This window comes from Corvus hawaiiensis, chromosome 19 (genome assembly GCF_020740725.1).
Source record: "Corvus hawaiiensis isolate bCorHaw1 chromosome 19, bCorHaw1.pri.cur, whole genome shotgun sequence".
Lineage (NCBI taxonomy): Eukaryota > Metazoa > Chordata > Aves > Passeriformes > Corvidae > Corvus > Corvus hawaiiensis.
Genome location: NC_063231.1, coordinates 2,705,634 through 2,724,844, shown reverse-complemented (window position 1 = coordinate 2,724,844; position 19,211 = coordinate 2,705,634). Strand labels below are relative to the sequence as shown.

Here is a 19,211-nt window from a genome sequence, read left to right as displayed (position 1 = left end):
TAGAACCCATTTGCTGCATTGCAGTGTTGGCAGCCAGCATTGTGGGAAGAGAATGAAGGAAGCATAAAGTGATCCAGAATGAGGGAAACTGGCATGAGGAATTGCTGGTTCACCTCCCAGGTTGGTTATGGATCCTTGTCATGTGGAAAAGGGGAAGCATAAGTTCTTTGGGGTGTATGTTCTGATTTCATACTGGGTGTGTTTCCTGCTTTGGACTCCAGCTCTTTCCCAAAAGCTCCAGTATTAGCATGGAAATCCACATCCATGTCTTTTTATTGAAAACCTTGTGCTGTTCCTGTGCAAACTGCTCCCTCCACTGAGCTCACCTGTGCCCCTACCCATGATCATATCCTAATCAGAAAACTCTCCTTATTTTTGTAGGATTACCTTCCCTCCCAGCAAGACATCCTGCTGGCACGAAGGCCGACCAAAGGGATTCACGAGTACGACTTTGAAATCAAAAATGTCCCTTTCAAGATGGTTGATGTGGGTGGCCAGAGGTCAGAACGGAAGCGGTGGTTCGAGTGCTTTGACAGTGTCACATCCATATTGTTCCTCGTGTCCTCCAGTGAATTCGACCAAGTGCTCATGGAGGACCGGCAGACAAATCGCCTCACGGAGTCCCTGAACATTTTTGAAACAATAGTCAACAACCGGGTGTTCAGCAACGTCTCCATCATCCTCTTCTTAAACAAGACAGACTTGCTTGAGGAAAAAGTACAGAAAGTCAGCATCAAAGACTATTTCCCAGAGTTTGAAGGGGATCCCCACTGCTTAACAGATGTCCAAAAATTCCTGGTGGATTGTTTTCGCACGAAACGCCGGGACCAGCAGCAGAAGCCCCTGTACCACCACTTCACCACTGCTATTAACACAGAGAACATCCGGCTAGTTTTCCGTGACGTTAAGGATACCATCCTGCACGACAACCTCAAGCAGCTGATGTTACAGTGATGTGCAGAAAGACTGTTGTATTTCAGTAACTCTTGTGTGTTGTTTTTTTAACTAGAAGTTTACAGCAGGAGTAGAGAAATCAAGGTCCTGTCAGACTTCTTGATACGTGGCTAAAAGCTGCTGCTGAACACATTATTGCCAATTTCTGCAGAAATTCAGGCTTAATCTCTTCCAGTGTAGCTTCAAGTTGACTCAAGTTGTAATTTTATAGCAGACCTATGTCTAAGTTACCTGTAAAGTGGTAAATTTGACCTTTTACGAACATGTGTATTATCCTAGAAAATCCAGAATTCCAAGTCCAAACTTCAGTGAAATTGCTGCAATTATTAGACTGTGGCAGTAATTTAAGGTGGGGGGGAGAGAGAAAGTTTTCACATCTAACTTCGTTGTTAATACTGTGATACCATAGCTGACTTATATTTTCTCAGGTCTGTTTTTGGTTAGAAATCCCGTCGAATCCCTTGCTGGAATCATCTCTTTGAAGCGCGGGTTCCTGGGTGTAATGTACTTCCTGTTAAGTATAAATCACGGCATTGGGTTGGAATAGGAGATGCTTTAAAAATGCTTAAAGTCAGGAGTTCCAGGCATATTTATCAGGAAGTGCTGAGTCCAGTGACGAGGGATTAGTGGTTGGCACAGTACACGGATTCACTCCAGAGGCGTCCGCGTGTCCTGGAGCCATGGCAAAGCACAGAGCACTCTGATCAATCCTCTTGGCACTCTGGTGTGGGAAGGGGGGAGCAAGCCCAGCTTGTATTTTTTGTCTTCACTAACCGGGTGTTTCCTGTAGGTAGCAGATGTTACCTGTGGGTCACCTGTTCTTGAGGCGCTTTAACTTAGCACTGGTTTATTTGAACTCCCTGCCTCCTTCCCAGGTGCCTCCTCTGAGTCAGGAGCGTTTGGTGATGGAGGGAAGGACTTGCAAACCTAAGTGCCTCCTTGTGTTCTGTCCTCCTCTGGCATTTTCAGTGGCCTTATGAATTCCCAGCAGAGGCCTTGTGTAGCTGACACCATGCAGATGAATGTTTTCTTCTGAAAAAATTCAAGAACACGTCCCAGCAGAATGTGCTTCGCTGATGAGGTTCTTTCTGAGACCTTCCAGTTGGGCCTAAGCAATCCTAAGTGTACTTGAGCCAAATAGGTTGCACAGCATCTTCCAGAGTGCTGCTTGTGACTGTTTTACCCAAAGTTCTATTGCAGTTTTGTTTATTTTTCTTACAGGGAGTTTTTAGCATTGCCATGTGATTTAAAAAAAAAAAAAAAAGATAATAATAATAATGAAAAATAGTGAAAATAAAGCAATCCTGATGTACCCCACAGCACACTGCAAAAAGAGAGTGAGATTGTGATATAAAAATCAGTGTCCCTACCATATTTCCCCCAGGCTGTAATGTCATGTGGGCAGTTCAGCTGCCACTTTGCCCCATGGAATTGGCCAGTTCCTGTGGATCGTCCTGGTGGCCAATCCTTCAATAAATTCTTACTCCCATCCCACGAGAGGGGGGGGTGACAGGGTGGTGTCACTGCTGGGAGCAGTGGCCCTGCCAGGACATAGGAAAGCTGCCTGTCTCCTGAACTTAGCCTTTACTTACTGTGATTGTAAGTTGTATTAACATCTCTGTACCTCGTTCTCCTGGCAGTACAAGGGGAATCATGTATTTTTATTTAGTTAGGTGCTTTGAAAGACCTCTATTTTTTTATATCATCCAGTGAATAGTCATAGGTTAGTCCGCGATTCTGGTGATCAGGCACTGTTTGGGGAGGAAAGAATTCTGAAAAGAGCTTGGGAGAAGTCACAGTGCAGAATCTAAACATAATCCTAAAGTCGGGATGCAGCACTGATGGTCAGGAGGGTTAATAGAATCTTGGATGGGGATATTTAATGTAGATTTTGCCTCTACTGGACATGGGTTATTTCTGATTTGCTGTGTTCAGGTTACATGTGAGCAATTCAAGAAGGAGGATGAAGCAGAGACCTCAGGAAAGGCTGGTGAGGCTCTTTCAAGGACTGAACAAGACACCTGTGATGGGAGCAGAAGTTTTCCTTTGGGCTATTAAGTGCTCCATGAACAGACACAAACCTCTGGTGGCCTCCAAGTCCAGTCTTGGAAAGCAGAAAACAAATCCGTATCCTTGGCTGTCAACAAGAGGAGGAGTTGGGTTGGTTTTTTCCTTTGCTGACAGTTGTCTGAACAAGTGTCTTTTCAAAAAAGAGACTCAGCTCTGATTAAAACAGTTAATTTGGAGAGATCTGCAGTAGGTGTTTTGGAGGGTGTCAGACCAGATGATTGCAGAAAAGACTAAAGACTGGTAGTGGATGATAGGGTGAGTACCAGGGATTTGTCTAAACTAATTTACGTGAAGTGTTGATGAATTTTTTGTCAATGGAACATGTTAATTTACTGAAGATGCTCAAAACTGATGTCAGTCTAAGGATGTAGCCAGGATCACCAAGGCACTGGGCACTTCTGACCTTTGCTGAAGTGGGGACAATCCTCAGCAGCTTCTCCCCAGAACCACCACAAAAATCCCTGGTTTGAATCCTTTCAGATTACTCTCCCTGTGAACCCCAGGGCCTGTAAGAGAGCGAGGGGGACCCCAGTGCTGGGTCACTTGTAGGTCCGGGTAGATAAAGCACTATGTGAATCTCAGGCAGAAATGAATTGTTCTAATGAAATAACTGAGTCAGTCGGGTTTCCCACTCCCGGTTCTTGAGGGGGGTGAGGCACTGCACCTGGATGTTCCTGTTTACATCTTTCCTGTGTTATCCTACAGCCAAAAACTCCAAATCAGTGCCCTTGCCCATCTTCAGGCTCACTCTTCACGAGCTCCCTGAAAAGAGCGCACCTTGTGTTTCCTGTTAGATTTGTTTCTAAATATCATTTGTTTATAGCAGGATGTAAATTTGGTAAAAGAGCTCTGAAGGGTTGATGCTCTGAACAGACTGAGTTTTGTCCTGGAGCAACCAGAATTACAGTTTGCTGGTGAGAGTGAAGCTTCCTCATGGAAACCATGATACAAGGTATCTTGTACTTTGTGGTACAAGGTTGGGATGTATTCCTGGTGAAGGTGGGAAAGCAGGTAGAAAGCGAAGTTTTCCAGAAAATCAAATTCCCCAAAATTCCGTAGTTCTCTTTGCTGGAGTGAGCTGTGTTCTAAAGATCACTGACTGTATGGAGGTAAACCACTGTCCTGTACAAGCTGTACTTGAAGGTGAAATTGGTGTTTTAGTGACTGTCCCCTGCTGCAGTGTTCAACTGAGATGATTGATACCTAAAAACTGTGGCTGTTCATTAGGGCTTTAAAAATTTTACTGTTCTTTTTCTATATATTGTACGTGGGAGCATAAGCCATCAGTTTGTGTGAAACTTCAGCTTTCTTCTAGAATAACTGCTCCTAAAAAATAGTCAAGTTGATCTCAAAGGCTGTTTATGGGGCTCATTTGTGAGTAGCTTTAAATTTTGCCCATCACCATTATTCCAGCAGAGTGATGGGGTGGGTGGGTGTTCCTGGCTTCCTGACCCTGGGCTGGGGCCGGCGTTCCTGGTGGATCCCAGCCCGTGTGGGAGCAGCTCTGAGCTCCCAGCCTGAGCTGTCATGCCCATGGCCAGCGGAGCTCCCCCCTGGCAATTCCTCTTCACGGTTGCAGAAGGTTCATTTTCCAGCACCATTCCTGTTCACACCCGCGGGAAGTCTCCCGCCGTGCCGAATCGTTCACCAGTTCACTTTACAGGTCATGTCTCTCTGATGGTACCATTAACATAGTTTTTAATTACACAGCATTGCAATACAGTGCCATTTTGCAATTTCTTTGCGTTGTACTTGAAAATAAGTTGAATTGCAGACTATTTAAAACTGCTTTCCTGCGCTTTCAGTAGCAGTGAGAGCTTACCTTACGTGAAGCCTTTATGTAAAAATAAATTTTATAACAACCTCATAGATCTTTAACAAACCAAGATTTGTATTAGCATTGTATAAATGTTTGTGGCTTACAATTTTATATGTTTAACTTTTTATAAACTTTCCAGGGACTACTTTTTATTGTAAATTTTTTTTTTCTCTCCTTGCTTTAGTTTAAGATTGGCAATAAATTATTTCTAAGGAAGGTCTTAGAAGAAAAAGCATCACTTCCTTTTTATAAAATGGTTAAATTGATTCATAGTTTCAAACCTCTTACACTTGCTTGTACATTGCTCTGTACATACTCTCCAAAAGTGTTGCCTTTCAGCTATTAATATTTGCCTTGTGTACAAAAATTACTGACGATGAATAAACATATACAGCCTCATGTTGGTGTGATGAAATCATTTTTTCTGTTTAATAATGAGCAGAGGCAGCCAGCTGACTCTTTTTGTTGGTTGGCAAAGCCCGGCTGGTTTGCTCCTGCAAACACATCTTGTGTTTCAAATAAAATATGTAACAGAGTCAAACTCTCTGCTCGAAAGGCTCCTCCAGGTTCTGCTCAGCTTGATGACTTGGTCCCTGGCAGGGAGGCACGAGGAAATTGCTGACTTGCACCTGACAGCCAGTTTTGTGCTCAATATTTAAAATATTGATGGCACTCGGGTGTGTTCTGCGACAAACCTTTATGAATTATGGATCTTGGTGTGACGGAGTTGTTTTTATTATTTTTTTTAGCTCTTTTTGACTAAGCCAGCCTCGCCTCCTGGAGAAGAGGCTCACTGGCTGCAGTATGAAGCAGAATTTTGCAGCAAAACATTGATTTCTCATCAGTTTTTATAGGCCTGAGATAGTTCATTTTCCACAAGAGCCCTAGGATTTGGCTGGCATGCTGTGGACACTAAATCCCGGGAGCTACTCAGCCCAGGTCATCCTTGTTTATAGAGTCAGAGCTCAGCATTAGTGCTGGGCCTGCTAATGGGAATGCAGGAGCTGCAGGAATTCTCAGTGTGGCTGTTGCCATGGGTGAGTTTGGAGCCTGGACACTCTCAGGAGCCATCTCTGATCACTGAAACGAGTTCAAAACCTGCCGGATGTCCTGGGACTTAGCTCAGCTCCATGTGGCTTGGATTCCAGGTCCTGCCTGTCCTGGGAGAGCTGGTTCTGAGGAATCACCACCTCATCTCTTGACCCCTTTTCACTCTGGAACAGTCACATCAGCTGAACACTTGCTCTGACTTTGAAAAGAAATCTCCTGAGGTTTTTCTGAGACTTACTTTTTTTGCATCCCACTTCCTGGGATGCCACCTGAGGAGTAAAACTAAACCTACCTAGAACTCAGCTTAAGAAGTCATTTTTGTTGGGTTTTATAATCCAAATATCATGAGTGTGATTGCATTGGTTTTACCTGGGCTTCTGGTGAAGCTTTTGGGGGGGACTAAAGCCCTGAGCAAACTGGTCTGATGGAAGGTGTCCCTGCCCATGGCAGGGAGTTGGAACTGGATGAGCTTTAAGGTCGCTCCTGACCCAAACCATTCCATGATTCTATGATTATTCTGTGAAATAATTAATAACATATAAATAACTAATAGTTTCTCCTTAGGAATGGGTTGGTGGTGTTGGACCATCCAGCAGTGACTCCTGGGCTGTGATCACCTCATCACACTGATGTGCCGGGGGCTGAAGTGGTGGGAAGAGCAAAAGTGGAAAAACGAGTACATTCCAGGATTTATGGGAGCAAGTGAAGTTTCCTCACATTTGCAACACTTTTGATTTACCAAAACACCTCGTTGCAGTGCTGAATGTAGGTTGGGTGCTCAAGCCTCTTCCTTCCTGTTCAAGTAACTCGGTGATTGCACAATAACTGACAGGAGGGATTAAAAATGCAGTGGGGCTATGCCCGAAGCGTCCCTGGCTGCCCCCGGCAGCAGGAGCCGTGTTCGGAGCCGCCCTTGGCCCTGTTCCTTCCGGGGAGCCCTCCTGACCGTGGAGGGCAAAGTGCTGAGGAGCGGCTGCCAGGAGAGATCCCATGGGGAATCTGGCTGGAAATGGGACGGGAGTCTGCCCTGGCACAGACCCTGCTGGGTTTGCCCTCTAAAACAAAACAGGTGGTGGCACTGAGGTACTTCTGGCCCCTCCACCTGACACACTGCCCACTTGTGTTTTCCACACCAGCTGAGATGTCTTCAGTGTATGTGAGATGGGAATTGATTTGATTGATAAGAAGGATCCAGATGGACTGAGTCCCACAAGGCTCTGCAGTGGTGTTTTATTTGTGCCTAACTTCAGATGCCTTTCTTGGCTTTCTTCCCTGGAGTTTTTATGCACATGAGGGGCAAGACATGGGTTGCTGCTGGAGCGCAGCTTCCACAAACAGCGTTTTCCTGGGCTCTGGGGTTCTTGCTCACTGTCACTGCTAAGAGCAGCTCCTGCAATTTCCAAGCGAGCCCTGCTGCTGGCTGTGAAATGCTCCATGGCAGAGCCGGTCCTTAGCCTGGGTTCAGCAAACAGGCAGCAGATGACTCGGAGGTAAGGAATCCAAGCATCCCAAATGAGATGTGAGGGGAGAGCAGTCCCTGCCCCTGCGTGCAGCCGAGCTGCTGCCTCTGCCCAGCTCTGCACAGGGAGCCAAGAGTTTGATTAATTGCTGAGCACTGGATCTGACAAAGCTGGGTTTGGGGCCGGCTGCTGCCAGCCGAGCTCTGCCACGGTGCTTGCAGCTCCGTGCAGAGGTAATATTTAAAGGCTGAGCCCTCCCAGGCTGTGAGCAGCAGGTCGTGTTTGCTGCTCCTCGGGCAGGGAGGGCTCCGAGGCACTGCAGGGGAGGGCAGGAACATGTTTGTCAGCAGATCCAGGACGTGAATAATCCCTTTTCTCTGCCTGGATGGCTGGAAAAGTGGTGACCCACTAAGATGATGCTGATCAGTGCAGACTGGTTTTTATTAATTTAGGGCTTGCAGAGCAGGAGGAAGCACGAGATCCTGTGCATCCAACAGATCCAAAGTGAGTTTTTCCCATTCCCAGTATTCAATAGTGGATCTTGCCTGTACAAAAGATGCTGATGCCCTTCCCAGGATTCTGCCCATTGACAGGAAACATCTTAGAGCCCAAATCCCTGCCTGATGTCCAAATCTGTGTCCTATCCAGCACCAGGCCAACCTTGGGTGGCTCTTAGCCAGGCTGCAGGTGCTGCCGTGTCCCCTCTGCTGTCACCTGCAGCCTGGAACACAATCAACTTCTCTGACGTAGCAAAAAGCTGCGTAATTATCAGATCCAGAGGGGAAGTAGCAGTGGGAAAAAGGAGAAGGACATCTAATTTAACATCCTCCAGACGGCCTTTGCGCTGGTTAGGGGGCTGAGTGACTGTTTCCAAGCTGACCATATCCTGTGTCAGTGATATTTGTGGGACGGGAGCAGCTGTGAATAACTCACTCCCAGGGAGTGACCTCCCTCCAGCAGTCCCTGCATCCAGCTGTCCCTGCAGTGCCACAGCGAGGAAGTGGCATCACCACCCCCAAATGAGGTTCAACTCCTCTGTGCACCCCCAGACTGTGCCTGGGTGCTGGTTGTTGTTTTCAGCTTTTATTGGAAGAAAAGCCAACATCCATCAGTGCTACAGATCTTTCTGGGGTTGCCTAGGCAGAATATTTTGCATTTTTTCTGTATGAGCTGATTCTCTTGTATTGATCCAGAGTCTAAGGGTGGGAGCAGCTGTGAATTGATGACTTTCCTGCTGTAGCCTCATTTTCCCTGAAGAAAAGGGAATCAAACGAAAGAACTTCAGTGAAATCAGCATTTTCAAAGCGTTATTAACATCAGGATTTGCAGGGGCGCAAGTTGAGCAAGGCTTCAGCAGCATCAGCCTTCTTACATCATGTCTGGCATTTGCTAAAAATTTGTCCAAAATTAAGGGGAAAACTTCCTCTTTTGTTCCTGCAGATGACCCACGCAGACTCTCCTCCCCTCTCTTTCCCATGCCCACTTACAAAACCTGAGGAGGAAAGGGGATATTTCTCATTTTATCCTTTGCTGTGCTCCACAAGCTGCTGGGGGAAGGGACACCAGCCTGAGACTGCAGCAGAAGCCACTCCAGCCCCCTCCCTGCTGATCGTATTGCATCTCCTCCCACAGCAGGAAACCCTTCTGCTGCTCCTCCTCTCACCTCTGCAATACTCAAGGTGAAATAGTATTAAACACTTTTTTTTGCCAGCACGTGGCAAATCCTAAATCCTCCTCTCGTTTCCAGTGAAAAGTTGGCTTTCACTGCACTGTGATGAAGCAGTGCAGTCGCCTCTGCTGTTATCTGGGGATGTCACCGGGGAAAGGAACATTTTTGCACGTGCAAAAGCAGCAAGTCTGTGGCTGTCTCCTTGTTCAGCTGATTGACACCACTCCAAGGACCTGATTGTGGTCTTCAGTTCCCGGAGGGAGCCTGAAAGAAAGATGGAGAAAGACTATTTGCAAGGGCCTGGAGTGACAGGACGAGGGGGAATGGCTTCAAACTGACAAGGAACAGGTTTAGATTGGATATTGGGAAGAAATCCTTCCCTGTGAGGGTGGGCAGGCCCTGGCACAGGGTGCCCAGAGCAGCTGTGGCTGCCTCTGGATCCCTGGGAGAATCCAAGGCCAGGCTGGACAGGCTTGGAGCAGCCTGGGACAGTGGAAGGTGTCCCTGCCTGTGGCAGGGGGTGGGACTGGATGATCTTTAAGGTCCCTTCCAGCACAACCCATTCCACGATTTCTCCCTTAGAGAAGCAACCCCAGTTGCCAGAACTGGAAGGTTTGATATATGGAGAGTATTTAGACATTTATTATTCTAATTAATTGCCAGAGGGAGTTCCTCTCTGAAAGGCTAGCAAGGTAAAATGTTGTTTTCCCCTCTCCACAGCAGCAGGGATGGAATATGAAAGCACCTGGCAGCCATCCAGCCATTCCTCTGGAGCCAGGCTTCCCACTCCTTGTCTCCCTACCCCGTCTTCTTTGCTTGCAGCAAGACAAATGCCTGTGATGATGCCAAGGGAAGGAGAGCAGAGGGGGTAAACACAGCCTGGCACATTCTCTTCCTGCCGGGGCTCTCCGGGGAGGGCGAGGTCGGTGATTCCCTGAGCAGGGGGAGCCCTCGGATGGGAATCACTGCCCACGTGGAAGGAGTGCTCCTGGGAGCTGGCAACTTCAAGGGGCACCAGGAGGGAGAGAAAAGCACCTGCAGAGACCAATCCTCAGCCTGAAAAGGTGTCCCAGCTCGGTGGATGAGTCACTCCCAGGAGTGATGAAAGCACCTCCGCCCCACACCTTTGTGCCCTAGCTCCCTGACAACGGCAGGATGGGGTGAGTGTGATAGTGCAGGGCACTCGAGGTCCTTGCAGGAAAGGTCCAGACTGTCTTCTTGCTGAGGGGGGTTTCAAGGCAGGGCCCTTCAGGACCCCTTTGTGGCAGGATTTCACCCATCCCATCTCCATGTTCACATTTATAACACTCACAAACCTTTGCATTTAAATAGCTCCAGCTCTTGGCAGTGGTGTGGGACATAACCCCACATATTCACAGTTCCTGTAAAGCAAAAGAACAACTAAAACATAAACGAAACTAAAAATGAAACGTAATTTCCCATTTCCATAGTTCTTTAGATCTCGCATTTCTTTAGCATAGGCTGATTTTTTCCTCCATCTTCTGGTCAGATGGGATTTCTGTTTGTGGGACATGAATGTCACCCCATCCTTACGTCCCAGGCTGTCGGGAAGAGCTCCTAATGCAATGCTTATTAAAAACACTTCAGAGCTGAATGTATTAGTAGGAGAAACAGATCTTTGCTTGACTGTCATGGCAAGGTTGTTGTCTGCAGCCAGTTCTGTTTCAGCCCTGTGTCAGTTTGAAGCTTCAGACCAAACCATTATGGAGGAGCTGGAGAAGCAGAGGGAGGGCCATGATCCATGTTCATGGTCGTGTGCCATGATCTGAGCACAGGATGGATTCCAGGAACATTGGAGCACTAAATATAGCAGCTGTGCTTGCTCAGCAGCTTTGGGTCCAGCAGGCCTAAGGGGAGGTGTAAAATTCAGTCTCAATCACCACATTGGCAACGCTTCCTGAGAATTCCAGGATCCCTCTTTTCCCTGGTTTATGTCTGTTTGGAATGCTGGAGAGAATAATGAAAACATCAGGGGGGGAAATAGAACATTAATTTACGGATACTGGAAGCATGGGCTAAATTCTTCCTCTGTCTTCCAGCAAACCTCACGGTGTTTGTAAAAGCTTCTGAATACAAAAAGCATCACACGAGTGTAAATATTGGAGCTTTTATTTGTTTGGATTGAATAAAAACCCCAAAGATCTGTTGGGTGTGTTGGGGAAATGCTGCTCCTGAGACACCTGTACAGACCAATAAGCCCAGAACGCCTCCTTACAGGGTTTCCTAGGAACAATGTATGGAGGCAGGCAACTCCCTGAAGGGTTTCAGCTCAGGGCTGAGAGTATGGTCATGGTGTATCATCACTCACGATGCTTTTCTCCCCAGTTTTGCAAATTCTACCCAAAATCTCCTCCAGAAAGGGCAATCCTCTAATTACCAAGACCCGAAAGTTCTCCATCACTTGCTGCTGCTTTCCTGCAGGTCTCTTAAAACTTTTAAATGAGATGGATTAATAAAATATGCTCCATCTCTCTCATGCACACATTTTAAATTAATAATGGCAATGCTGCTGTAAATTCACGCTGGAACAAACCGGACCAGCACACCCAGTCCTCGTGTCCCCAGCCGGTGTGTCCAGCCCATCGCCGCCCAGCATCTCCCCATCCCATATGTCCCAATCCCCCCTGTCCCTGTCCTGCGTGTCCCTGTCCCGTGTGTCGCAGTCCCACGTGTCCCCATCCTGTGTGTCCATACCCTACTTGTCCATATCCCATATGTCCCCGTCCCTCCTGTCCCTGTCCCGCCTGTCCCCATCCCGCCTGTCCCCGTCCCTCCTGTCCCCATCCCTCCTGTCCTCATCCCTCCTGTCCTCATCCCTCCTCTCCCCGTCCCTCCTGTCCCTGTCCCGCCTGTCCCCATCCCGCCTGTCCCCGTCCCGCCTGTCCCCATCCCGCCTGTCCACGTCCCGCCTGTCCCCATCCCTCCTGTCCCCATCCCTCCTGTCCTCATCCCGCCTGTCCCTGTCCCGCCTGTCCCCATCCCGCCTGTCCACGTCCCGCCTGTCCCCATCCCTCCTGTCCCCATCCCTCCTGTCCTCATCCCTCCTGTCCTCATCCCGCCTGTCCCCATCCCTCCTGTCCCCGTCCCTCCTGTCCCCATCCCGCCTGTCCCCATCCCTCCTGTCCCCGTCCCTCCTGTCCCCGTCCCTCCCGTCCCCATCCCGCCTGTCCACGTCCCGCCTGTCCCCATCCCTCCTGTCCCCGTCCCTCCTGTCCCCATCCCTCCTGTCCCCGTCCCTCCTGTCCCCGTCCCGCCTGTCCCCATCCCACCTGTCCCCATCCCACCTGTCCTCGTCCCTCCTGTCCTCATCCCTCCTCTCCCCGTCCCTCCTGTCTCTGTCCCGCCTGTCCCCATCCCTCCTGTCCCCATCCCTCCTGTCCCTGTCCCTCCTGTCCCCGTCCCTCCTGTCCCCGTCCCTCCTGTCCCCATCCCTCCTGTCCCCGTCCCTCCCGTCCCTGTCCCGCCTGTCCCCATCCCTCCTGTCCCCATCCCTCCTGTCCCTGTCCCTCCTGTCCCCGTCCCTCCTGTCCCCATCCCTCCTGTCCCCATCCCGCCTGTCCCCATCCCTCCTGTCCCCGTCCCTCCTGTCCCCGTCCCTCCCGTCCCCATCCCGCCTGTCCCTGTCCCGCCTGTCCCCATCCCTCCTGTCCCCGTCCCTCCTGTCCCTGTCCCGCCTGTCCCCATCCCACCTGTCCCCATCCCACCTGTCCCCGTCCCTCCTGTCCCCATCCCTCCCGTCCCCGTCCCTCCTGTCCCCGTCCCGCCTGTCCCCATCCCTCCCGTCCCCGTCCCGCCTGTCCCCGTCCCGCCTGTCCCCGTCCCTCCCGTCCCCGTCCCGCCTGTCCCCATCCCTCCCGTCCCTGTCCCGCCTGTCCCCGTCCCGCCTGTCCCCGTCCCTCCCGTCCCCGTCCCGCCTGTCCCTGTCCCTCCTGTCCCCGTCCCTCCCGTCCCCGTCCCGCCTGTCCCCGTCCCGCCTGTCCCCATCCCTCCTGTCCCCGTCCCTCCTGTCCCCGTCCCTCCTGTCCCCATCCCTCCTGTCCCCGTCCCTCCCGTCCCTGTCCCGCCTGTCCCTGTCCCTCCTGTCCCCGTCCCTCCCGTCCCTGTCCCGCCTGTCCCCATCCCTCCTGTCCCCATCCCGCCTGTCCCTGTCCCGCCTGTCCCCGTCCCGCCTGTCCCCGTCCCTCCCGTCCCTGTCCCTCCTGTCCCCATCCCGCCTGTCCCCGTCCCTCCTGTCCCCGTCCCTCCTGTCCCCATCCCTCCTGTCCCCGTCCCTCCTGTCCCTGTCCCGCCTGTCCCCGTCCCTCCTGTCCCCGTCCCTCCTGTCCCCGTCCCGCCTGTCCCCGTCCCTCCTGTCCCCGTCCCTCCTGTCCCCGTCCCTCCTGTCCCCGTCCCTCCTGTCCCTGTCCCGCCTGTCCCCGTCCCTCCTGTCCCCGTCCCTCCTGTCCCCATCCCGCCTGTCCCCGTCCCTCCTGTCCCCGTCCCTCCTGTCCCCATCCCTCCTGTCCCCGTCCCTCCTGTCCCTGTCCCGCCTGTCCCCGTCCCTCCCGTCCCCGTCCCTCCTGTCCCCGTCCCTCCTGTCCCCGTCCCTCCCGTCCCTGTCCCTCCCGTCCCCGTCCCTCCCGTCCCCATCCCTCCTGTCCCCATCCCGCAGCCCCCGGGGGGCCGGCAGGGGGCGCGCGCGGGCCGCGCAGCCGGGGCGCTGCTGCGGGAGCGGGGGGGACACGGAGGGAACACGGAGGGAACACGGAGGGAACACGGGGGGGACTCGGGGGGGACACGGAGGGGACTCGGGGGGGACACGGGGGGGACACGGGGGGGACACGGAGGGGACACGGAGGGGACTCGGGGGGGGACACGGGGGGGACTCGGGGGGGACTCGGAGGGGACACGGAGGGAACACGGGGGGGACTCGGGGGGGACACGGAGGGGACTCGGGGGGGACTCGGAGGGGACACGGGGGGGACTCGGGGGGGACACGGGGGGGACACGGAGGGGACACGGGACCTTCCCCCGGCCTGCCCCATCTTGACGGCCCCTCTGCTCCTGCCCCCTCTGAGCCGCCGCAGGTCGCGCCAGGTGAGAGCCCAGAGCGCCCCGCACTGCGGGTGTGAAGTGGCGGAGGGAGAGGGACGCGCAGGTGGCGATGGTTTCCCAGCGCCGGCTCTGCATCCGTTCCTGACTCGGGGAATCGGGAATGGGTTTGGTCCTGGGCATGGCCAGGGGATGCAAGCTGGGATGCAGGGCTCCAGCCACCTGTAGGAATGGGACTGGACCCTGCCCGGGCTGTGTGTGGAATGGAATGGAATGGAATGGAATGGAATGGAATGGAATGGAATGGAATATCCTAAGTGGGAAGGGAACCACAAGGATCATTCAAGTCCAGCACAGACACTCCAACAACCCCACCCTGGGCATCCCTGGCAGCGCTGTCCAAACGCTCCTGGAGCTCTGGCAGCCTCGGGGCTGTGCCCATTCCCTGGGGAGCCTGGGCAGTGCCCGATGACCTCTGGGATGAGAAACTTTTCCTGAGATCCAGCCTGACCCTCCCTTGACACAGCAAGCTTCAGGCTGCCACTGGCTCCAGTGTGACAGAAAACACAGGGCAGGGAGCCTGGGCAGTCACAGAAACTGCACCCAGCCTCTTCCTTCCTCCCTTCCGCAGCACTGTGGCCGTGCTGGTGGCACCCAGTGCAGAGCCCAGCCCCTGCCTTGCAGAAACCAGTGCCATGGGTGTGAGGAGCACATCTCACAGTCAACAGCTTCACCATTCCCAAGGCCTCCTGGAGCCCAGGGTGTCCCACAGCAGAGTGGGATCAGCAGGATGCTCTGGGCAGGTTTTTGGGCACTCTGCTTCCCTGTAGCCTCGTGGCTGGCTGGATGTGTGCTTGTCCCAGACCTGCTGGGCCCTGGGAGCAGTTACCAGCCCCTGCTGGTGTCACCTCTGCCTGGGAACTATCCCCTCACACCTGAGACTGGATTTCACCCCATCAGCCAGCCCTGGTCCCTGACTTCCTCGCAGGATGCATTTCACAACCCCTGCCTTGGTTTGTGTCTCAGCTGTTGCTGTAGATACCACCAGCTTCTGCCTGTGCATGTTTGCTTGTTTTTCTCATCTTTCTACAGCCTTACAGACACAAAAACTGTAGAAGCACATAAGTTCAGGGTTTCCAAAGGAAGCTGTGGTCTGAGACACGCAAAGAAATGTCAGTGGTAGAGAGTTACACTTGTGGTTAGTGACTGTTTATTTGTTTTGCTAAGTAGAAGCAGGTGTTACAGAGGGTATTTGGGGAAAGAGGAGAAGGGTTGTGTTGCTCAGAGGGTTGAAAACCTTCTCAGCAGTGTTAACTGTTGTTTTCAGACACAAAAAGGACTTTGCTTTGGTCTTTCGACATTAAGATTAAAATCTTTCAACTTTCTCCTTTCATTTTCATTTTGTGTGTTACAACTTGAAAACTTTTTTATCAAGGACTGCACAGAGATGATAATGAAGCAGTGGCAGGAACCCAATGTGTTCACAAAACCCCTACAAGTGCTCAAGGAGAACCATGAGAGTTTATTAAAATGCCTCGAGGTGCTGCTGCAGGATTGAAGTATAACATATGCAAGCCCCTTGTGTATCTAAAGGGTTACTCTCTGCCATTTACTATGGACTATTTTAAAATTTACTGTCTGACAAGGAACTACCAGCGCACTAAAAATTCTTCTCTGGAAAGCTAATGTTTGTATCTCTTGGCTGACACCGGTTGCTAACATGATGCTCGGTATTTGGTCTGTGCTGAAGCCGCCTGTATCCAGGAATGTTTGTCTTCATCACTCTTGAATGCTCCTAAATTGAGTTGGGGGTGTGCTGTGGGATCTGCCCAGAGCGTGGGCTCCAGGGAGAGCAGACAAGTCTGGTGGCATCTAAGATATTTCACCATGTTCAGGAGAAAATGCCTTGAACTTAATCCAGGTTATTTACATGGTTTGTCTCTTGTTGTTTTTTGTTTTTTTTTTTTTTTAAATCAGGTTCACAGTTCTAATGGGTGCTTTTTGTGAGAGGTTTAATTTCCTGTGTCAGGATGTTTTTTGTAATGACTGTAACCAGGATTTGGGCAGGTTTCCGTTCTTTACCTCTCCCAGGTAGGACACTTCCTGCTCTGTGCTGGCAAATTGACTCCCCTGTACCTGGGCCCCAAATCAGGCTGACAGGGCAGAGTTCCCACTGTGGGCAATTTTCAGCACTAATTTTTGCTCTCAGCTTCACAGATCTGCTTTTGTTCTCCCTTCCTGCCCTTACATACTGTGAACAATTAACTCCTCTAAAGCATGTGAATTCTGCTGTTAGAAGTCCACCCCAGAGTGCATCCATATGCATTTGAAAAATGACTCCTTTGGAATAGAATGACTTATGGATTTTAGTATTTACTGTTATTGTTTCCTTGGTCGACAAAACAGAATTTGACATAGATACAAGGTTTATGTCCAGTTCCCACTTTACACACTGAGCAGTTTGGCCTCTCTGCTGGGCTGAAGGGGCTTTTAACCAAGGAGAACTCCACAGGTAGGTCAGGCTGCAGGGTCAGTGTCTTGTCCTTGAAGACAAACACTGAGGTTGGAATTCTTGACTCACTCAAAGCTGTGCAAAGGAGGCTGAGTGAAAACCTTTGAGATGTGTTGCTGCCTGTGTAGCTCTGGGGAGGACTGGGGCTGTCTCCATGAAAACACTTCATGAACTAAAGCTTGGAGGGGGTTTTGTGTTTAATTATTTGGGTGCTCTGTTTGCATCAGGGTTTGCTCTAAATGCTGATGGGTGAGAGGGTTCACCTGCTGGGTTCTTTGTGCTTTTGATATTGGCCAAAGCTGGGAACGGCTCTGACCTCTGTCAGTAGAGGCAGGAGGAGAAGGGCAGCAAACAGGAGAGGAAAGAGAGAAGTTCCCTTTGTGCCTGCAGACCCTTTCCAAGGTATAGTTTGTTTAATATATTTTTCTTCTGGGTGGGGAGTTGCTGAGTGCCCGAGAAGGGGGAGCTGCGCAGGCCCAGTGGGTCTCTGTGGACATGAGCATTGCTGAAGGTGCAAGTGGGGGTTTGTGTGTGGGCACAGCAAAGCCCTGGCTGGGCTATGAGCAGCTGATATTGGGCAGAAAACACCGTGCTTGTCCCCACTGTCACCCATGGGGGAGGATGGTGGGGCCAGGCCAGCAGGGTCTGTGGGCCCTGATAGCCCCGGGGTGCCCCAGTGCAGGGCAGGGCTGTGCCTGCCTGGGGCTGATAAGCCTGTGGTAGCAGCCCTGGGGCGTGAGGATGGTGCTGACACAGGGAGTGTTTGGATACAGTCATGGTGAGCTCAGGGCTCGCAGCAAGAGGAGGGGAAGGGAGTGATTTCAGGGCAGGCAGGGAGCCTGCGGCCTGTGGCAAGGACAGGGCTCTTCTGGGGTTCAGCTCCAAGCTGTTGCTCCCTGTTTCCAGTTTCCCAGCATTGCAGTGCTTGGCAAAGGCTGGCTTGTCCCCAGTGTGCTGCTTTTGTAGAAGCAGCAGAGGTACATCCCGTCCTGCACCCACAGGGCTTCATCCCATCCTGCACCCACAGGGCTTCATCCCATTTTGCACCCACAGGGCTTCATCCCGTCCTGCACCCACAGGGCTTCATCCCGTCCCGCAGCAAGCCCGGCTCCCCTGCTGGGGTGTGGAGGGCACCTTGCTGTGCTCTTCCCTCCTCTCTGTGCCAGCCAGGACCAGCTCTCACTCCCGGTTCTCCAATGTGGGAATGTCGAGGTGCAGCAGTTGCCATGCCAGCTCCTGCCTGTGGACACATCTGGAGCAGGAGGGGCCGTGTGTGTCACAGTGTCCTCATGTCACCCCTGTGCTCCGGCTGCCAGGGCCGGCTCTGGCCAGGACACAGAGCCATGGGATGGTCACTGCCAGCAGGGGAAGTGGGGTCAAGGACCTGTGAGGGGAAGAATTTGGGCAGCCAGAAGGCTGAGTGATAAAAGGCTCCTGTGGCAGGTTTGTCCAAGTGGCAGTGTCAGAATTGGACCCTTTCGTATATCCCCATCCATCATTATTTAATCATTCATTTCCAGTCTATACCCACTGAGGGGAACCTTCCCTCCCCTCAGCATGGAGGTGGAGCCAGGGGGTTAGGGCACAGTGAGGGGAGCTGGACTGTTCCCTCCATCCCTAAAACAGTGCTTGCGAGGTTGCCCAGCAGGATTTAGGAGGGTGCTCAGCTTAGGCAGGAGCATCCCCCTGAGCTTGTGCATGGGCAGCAGGGGGAATGGAAAGCCCCCACCCCCAGCAGTGCTGGTGCCCCCTGTGCCTGTCCCCTGCCATCCTCAAGCCCCAGGTGTAATTTCACAAACGGCCTTGGCTCTTCACCGAGGAATTTGGGTCTTTGTCTCATTTTGCAACATGCGAAAAATAAAAGTACCTGTCGCATCACAGTAAAAGGCAAAAGCCCAGAAGTGCTCAAAATCCTGAATTGTGATGACTTCCCATAGCCCAAGCCCAAACCGGTGGGGATTAAAGTGAATCAGTGGAGCAGAGGCAGATGGGAGGTACCAGCCCCGCTGGAAGAACAGGTCACCGAAGCAGGAGCACAGGGTGGTGCTCAGCACCCCCGTTTGCCCTCACCCCACTCACCCCACCTCGCTGCTCTCAGGCTCTTTGGGGCTGGTTTGCGCTGCTCCTCTGCCAGGCTGCCTGTGGCCAGCACTCGGCAGAGGATAAAGCAGAAAAAGCGTTCACAACATTAATGAAAGCTCTGACAAAAGGAAGTGAAGGGAACTATTGTCTCCTTGGCATTCTCCTCAGAGTGTCTATGTGTAATGAGACTTTTGGTTATGCTTGTGGCTTCTGTGACAAAGCTGTGATTTAAGGGCTGTCTGTACCGAAGCAGAGCTGCTCACACAGGCCAAAGTGCTGGTGAGTAATATTTTACCACAAATTGTTGTAACTGGAGCTCGACGACTGCAGTAGGAAGGAGGGGGGGGATTGCATTTGATTTATTAGATGACTTAGTGCAATTTGCAGAGCGAGTTTTGTGCTAGTGTGGCCATGGATTTGCAAAGTCCTGCAAGAAAAAGTCCATGGGAATGGGTCCAGGGAGGGGAAAACTCTGTGGTTTGCTGCCACGATGTCCAGAGGAGGGCTGGATTGGTGGGAGGCACCGCGGCTGCCAAGCAGCTT

The 19,211-nt window shown here is 51.8% G+C and overlaps 1 protein-coding gene across 1 annotated transcript in view; it reads left to right on the top strand.

Annotated features, from left to right (window-relative positions):
• GNA13 (G protein subunit alpha 13) overlaps positions 1–5,242 on the top strand; it is a 29,756-nt gene extending 24,514 nt beyond the window's left edge. Inside the window, exon 4 of the mRNA XM_048323687.1 lies at positions 382–5,242. Coding sequence (XP_048179644.1) covers positions 382–954 — 573 coding nt within the window. The 3' untranslated portion in view covers positions 955–5,242. The remainder of the gene's footprint in view (positions 1–381) is intronic.
• Positions 5,243–19,211: the final 13,969 nt, after the last annotated feature.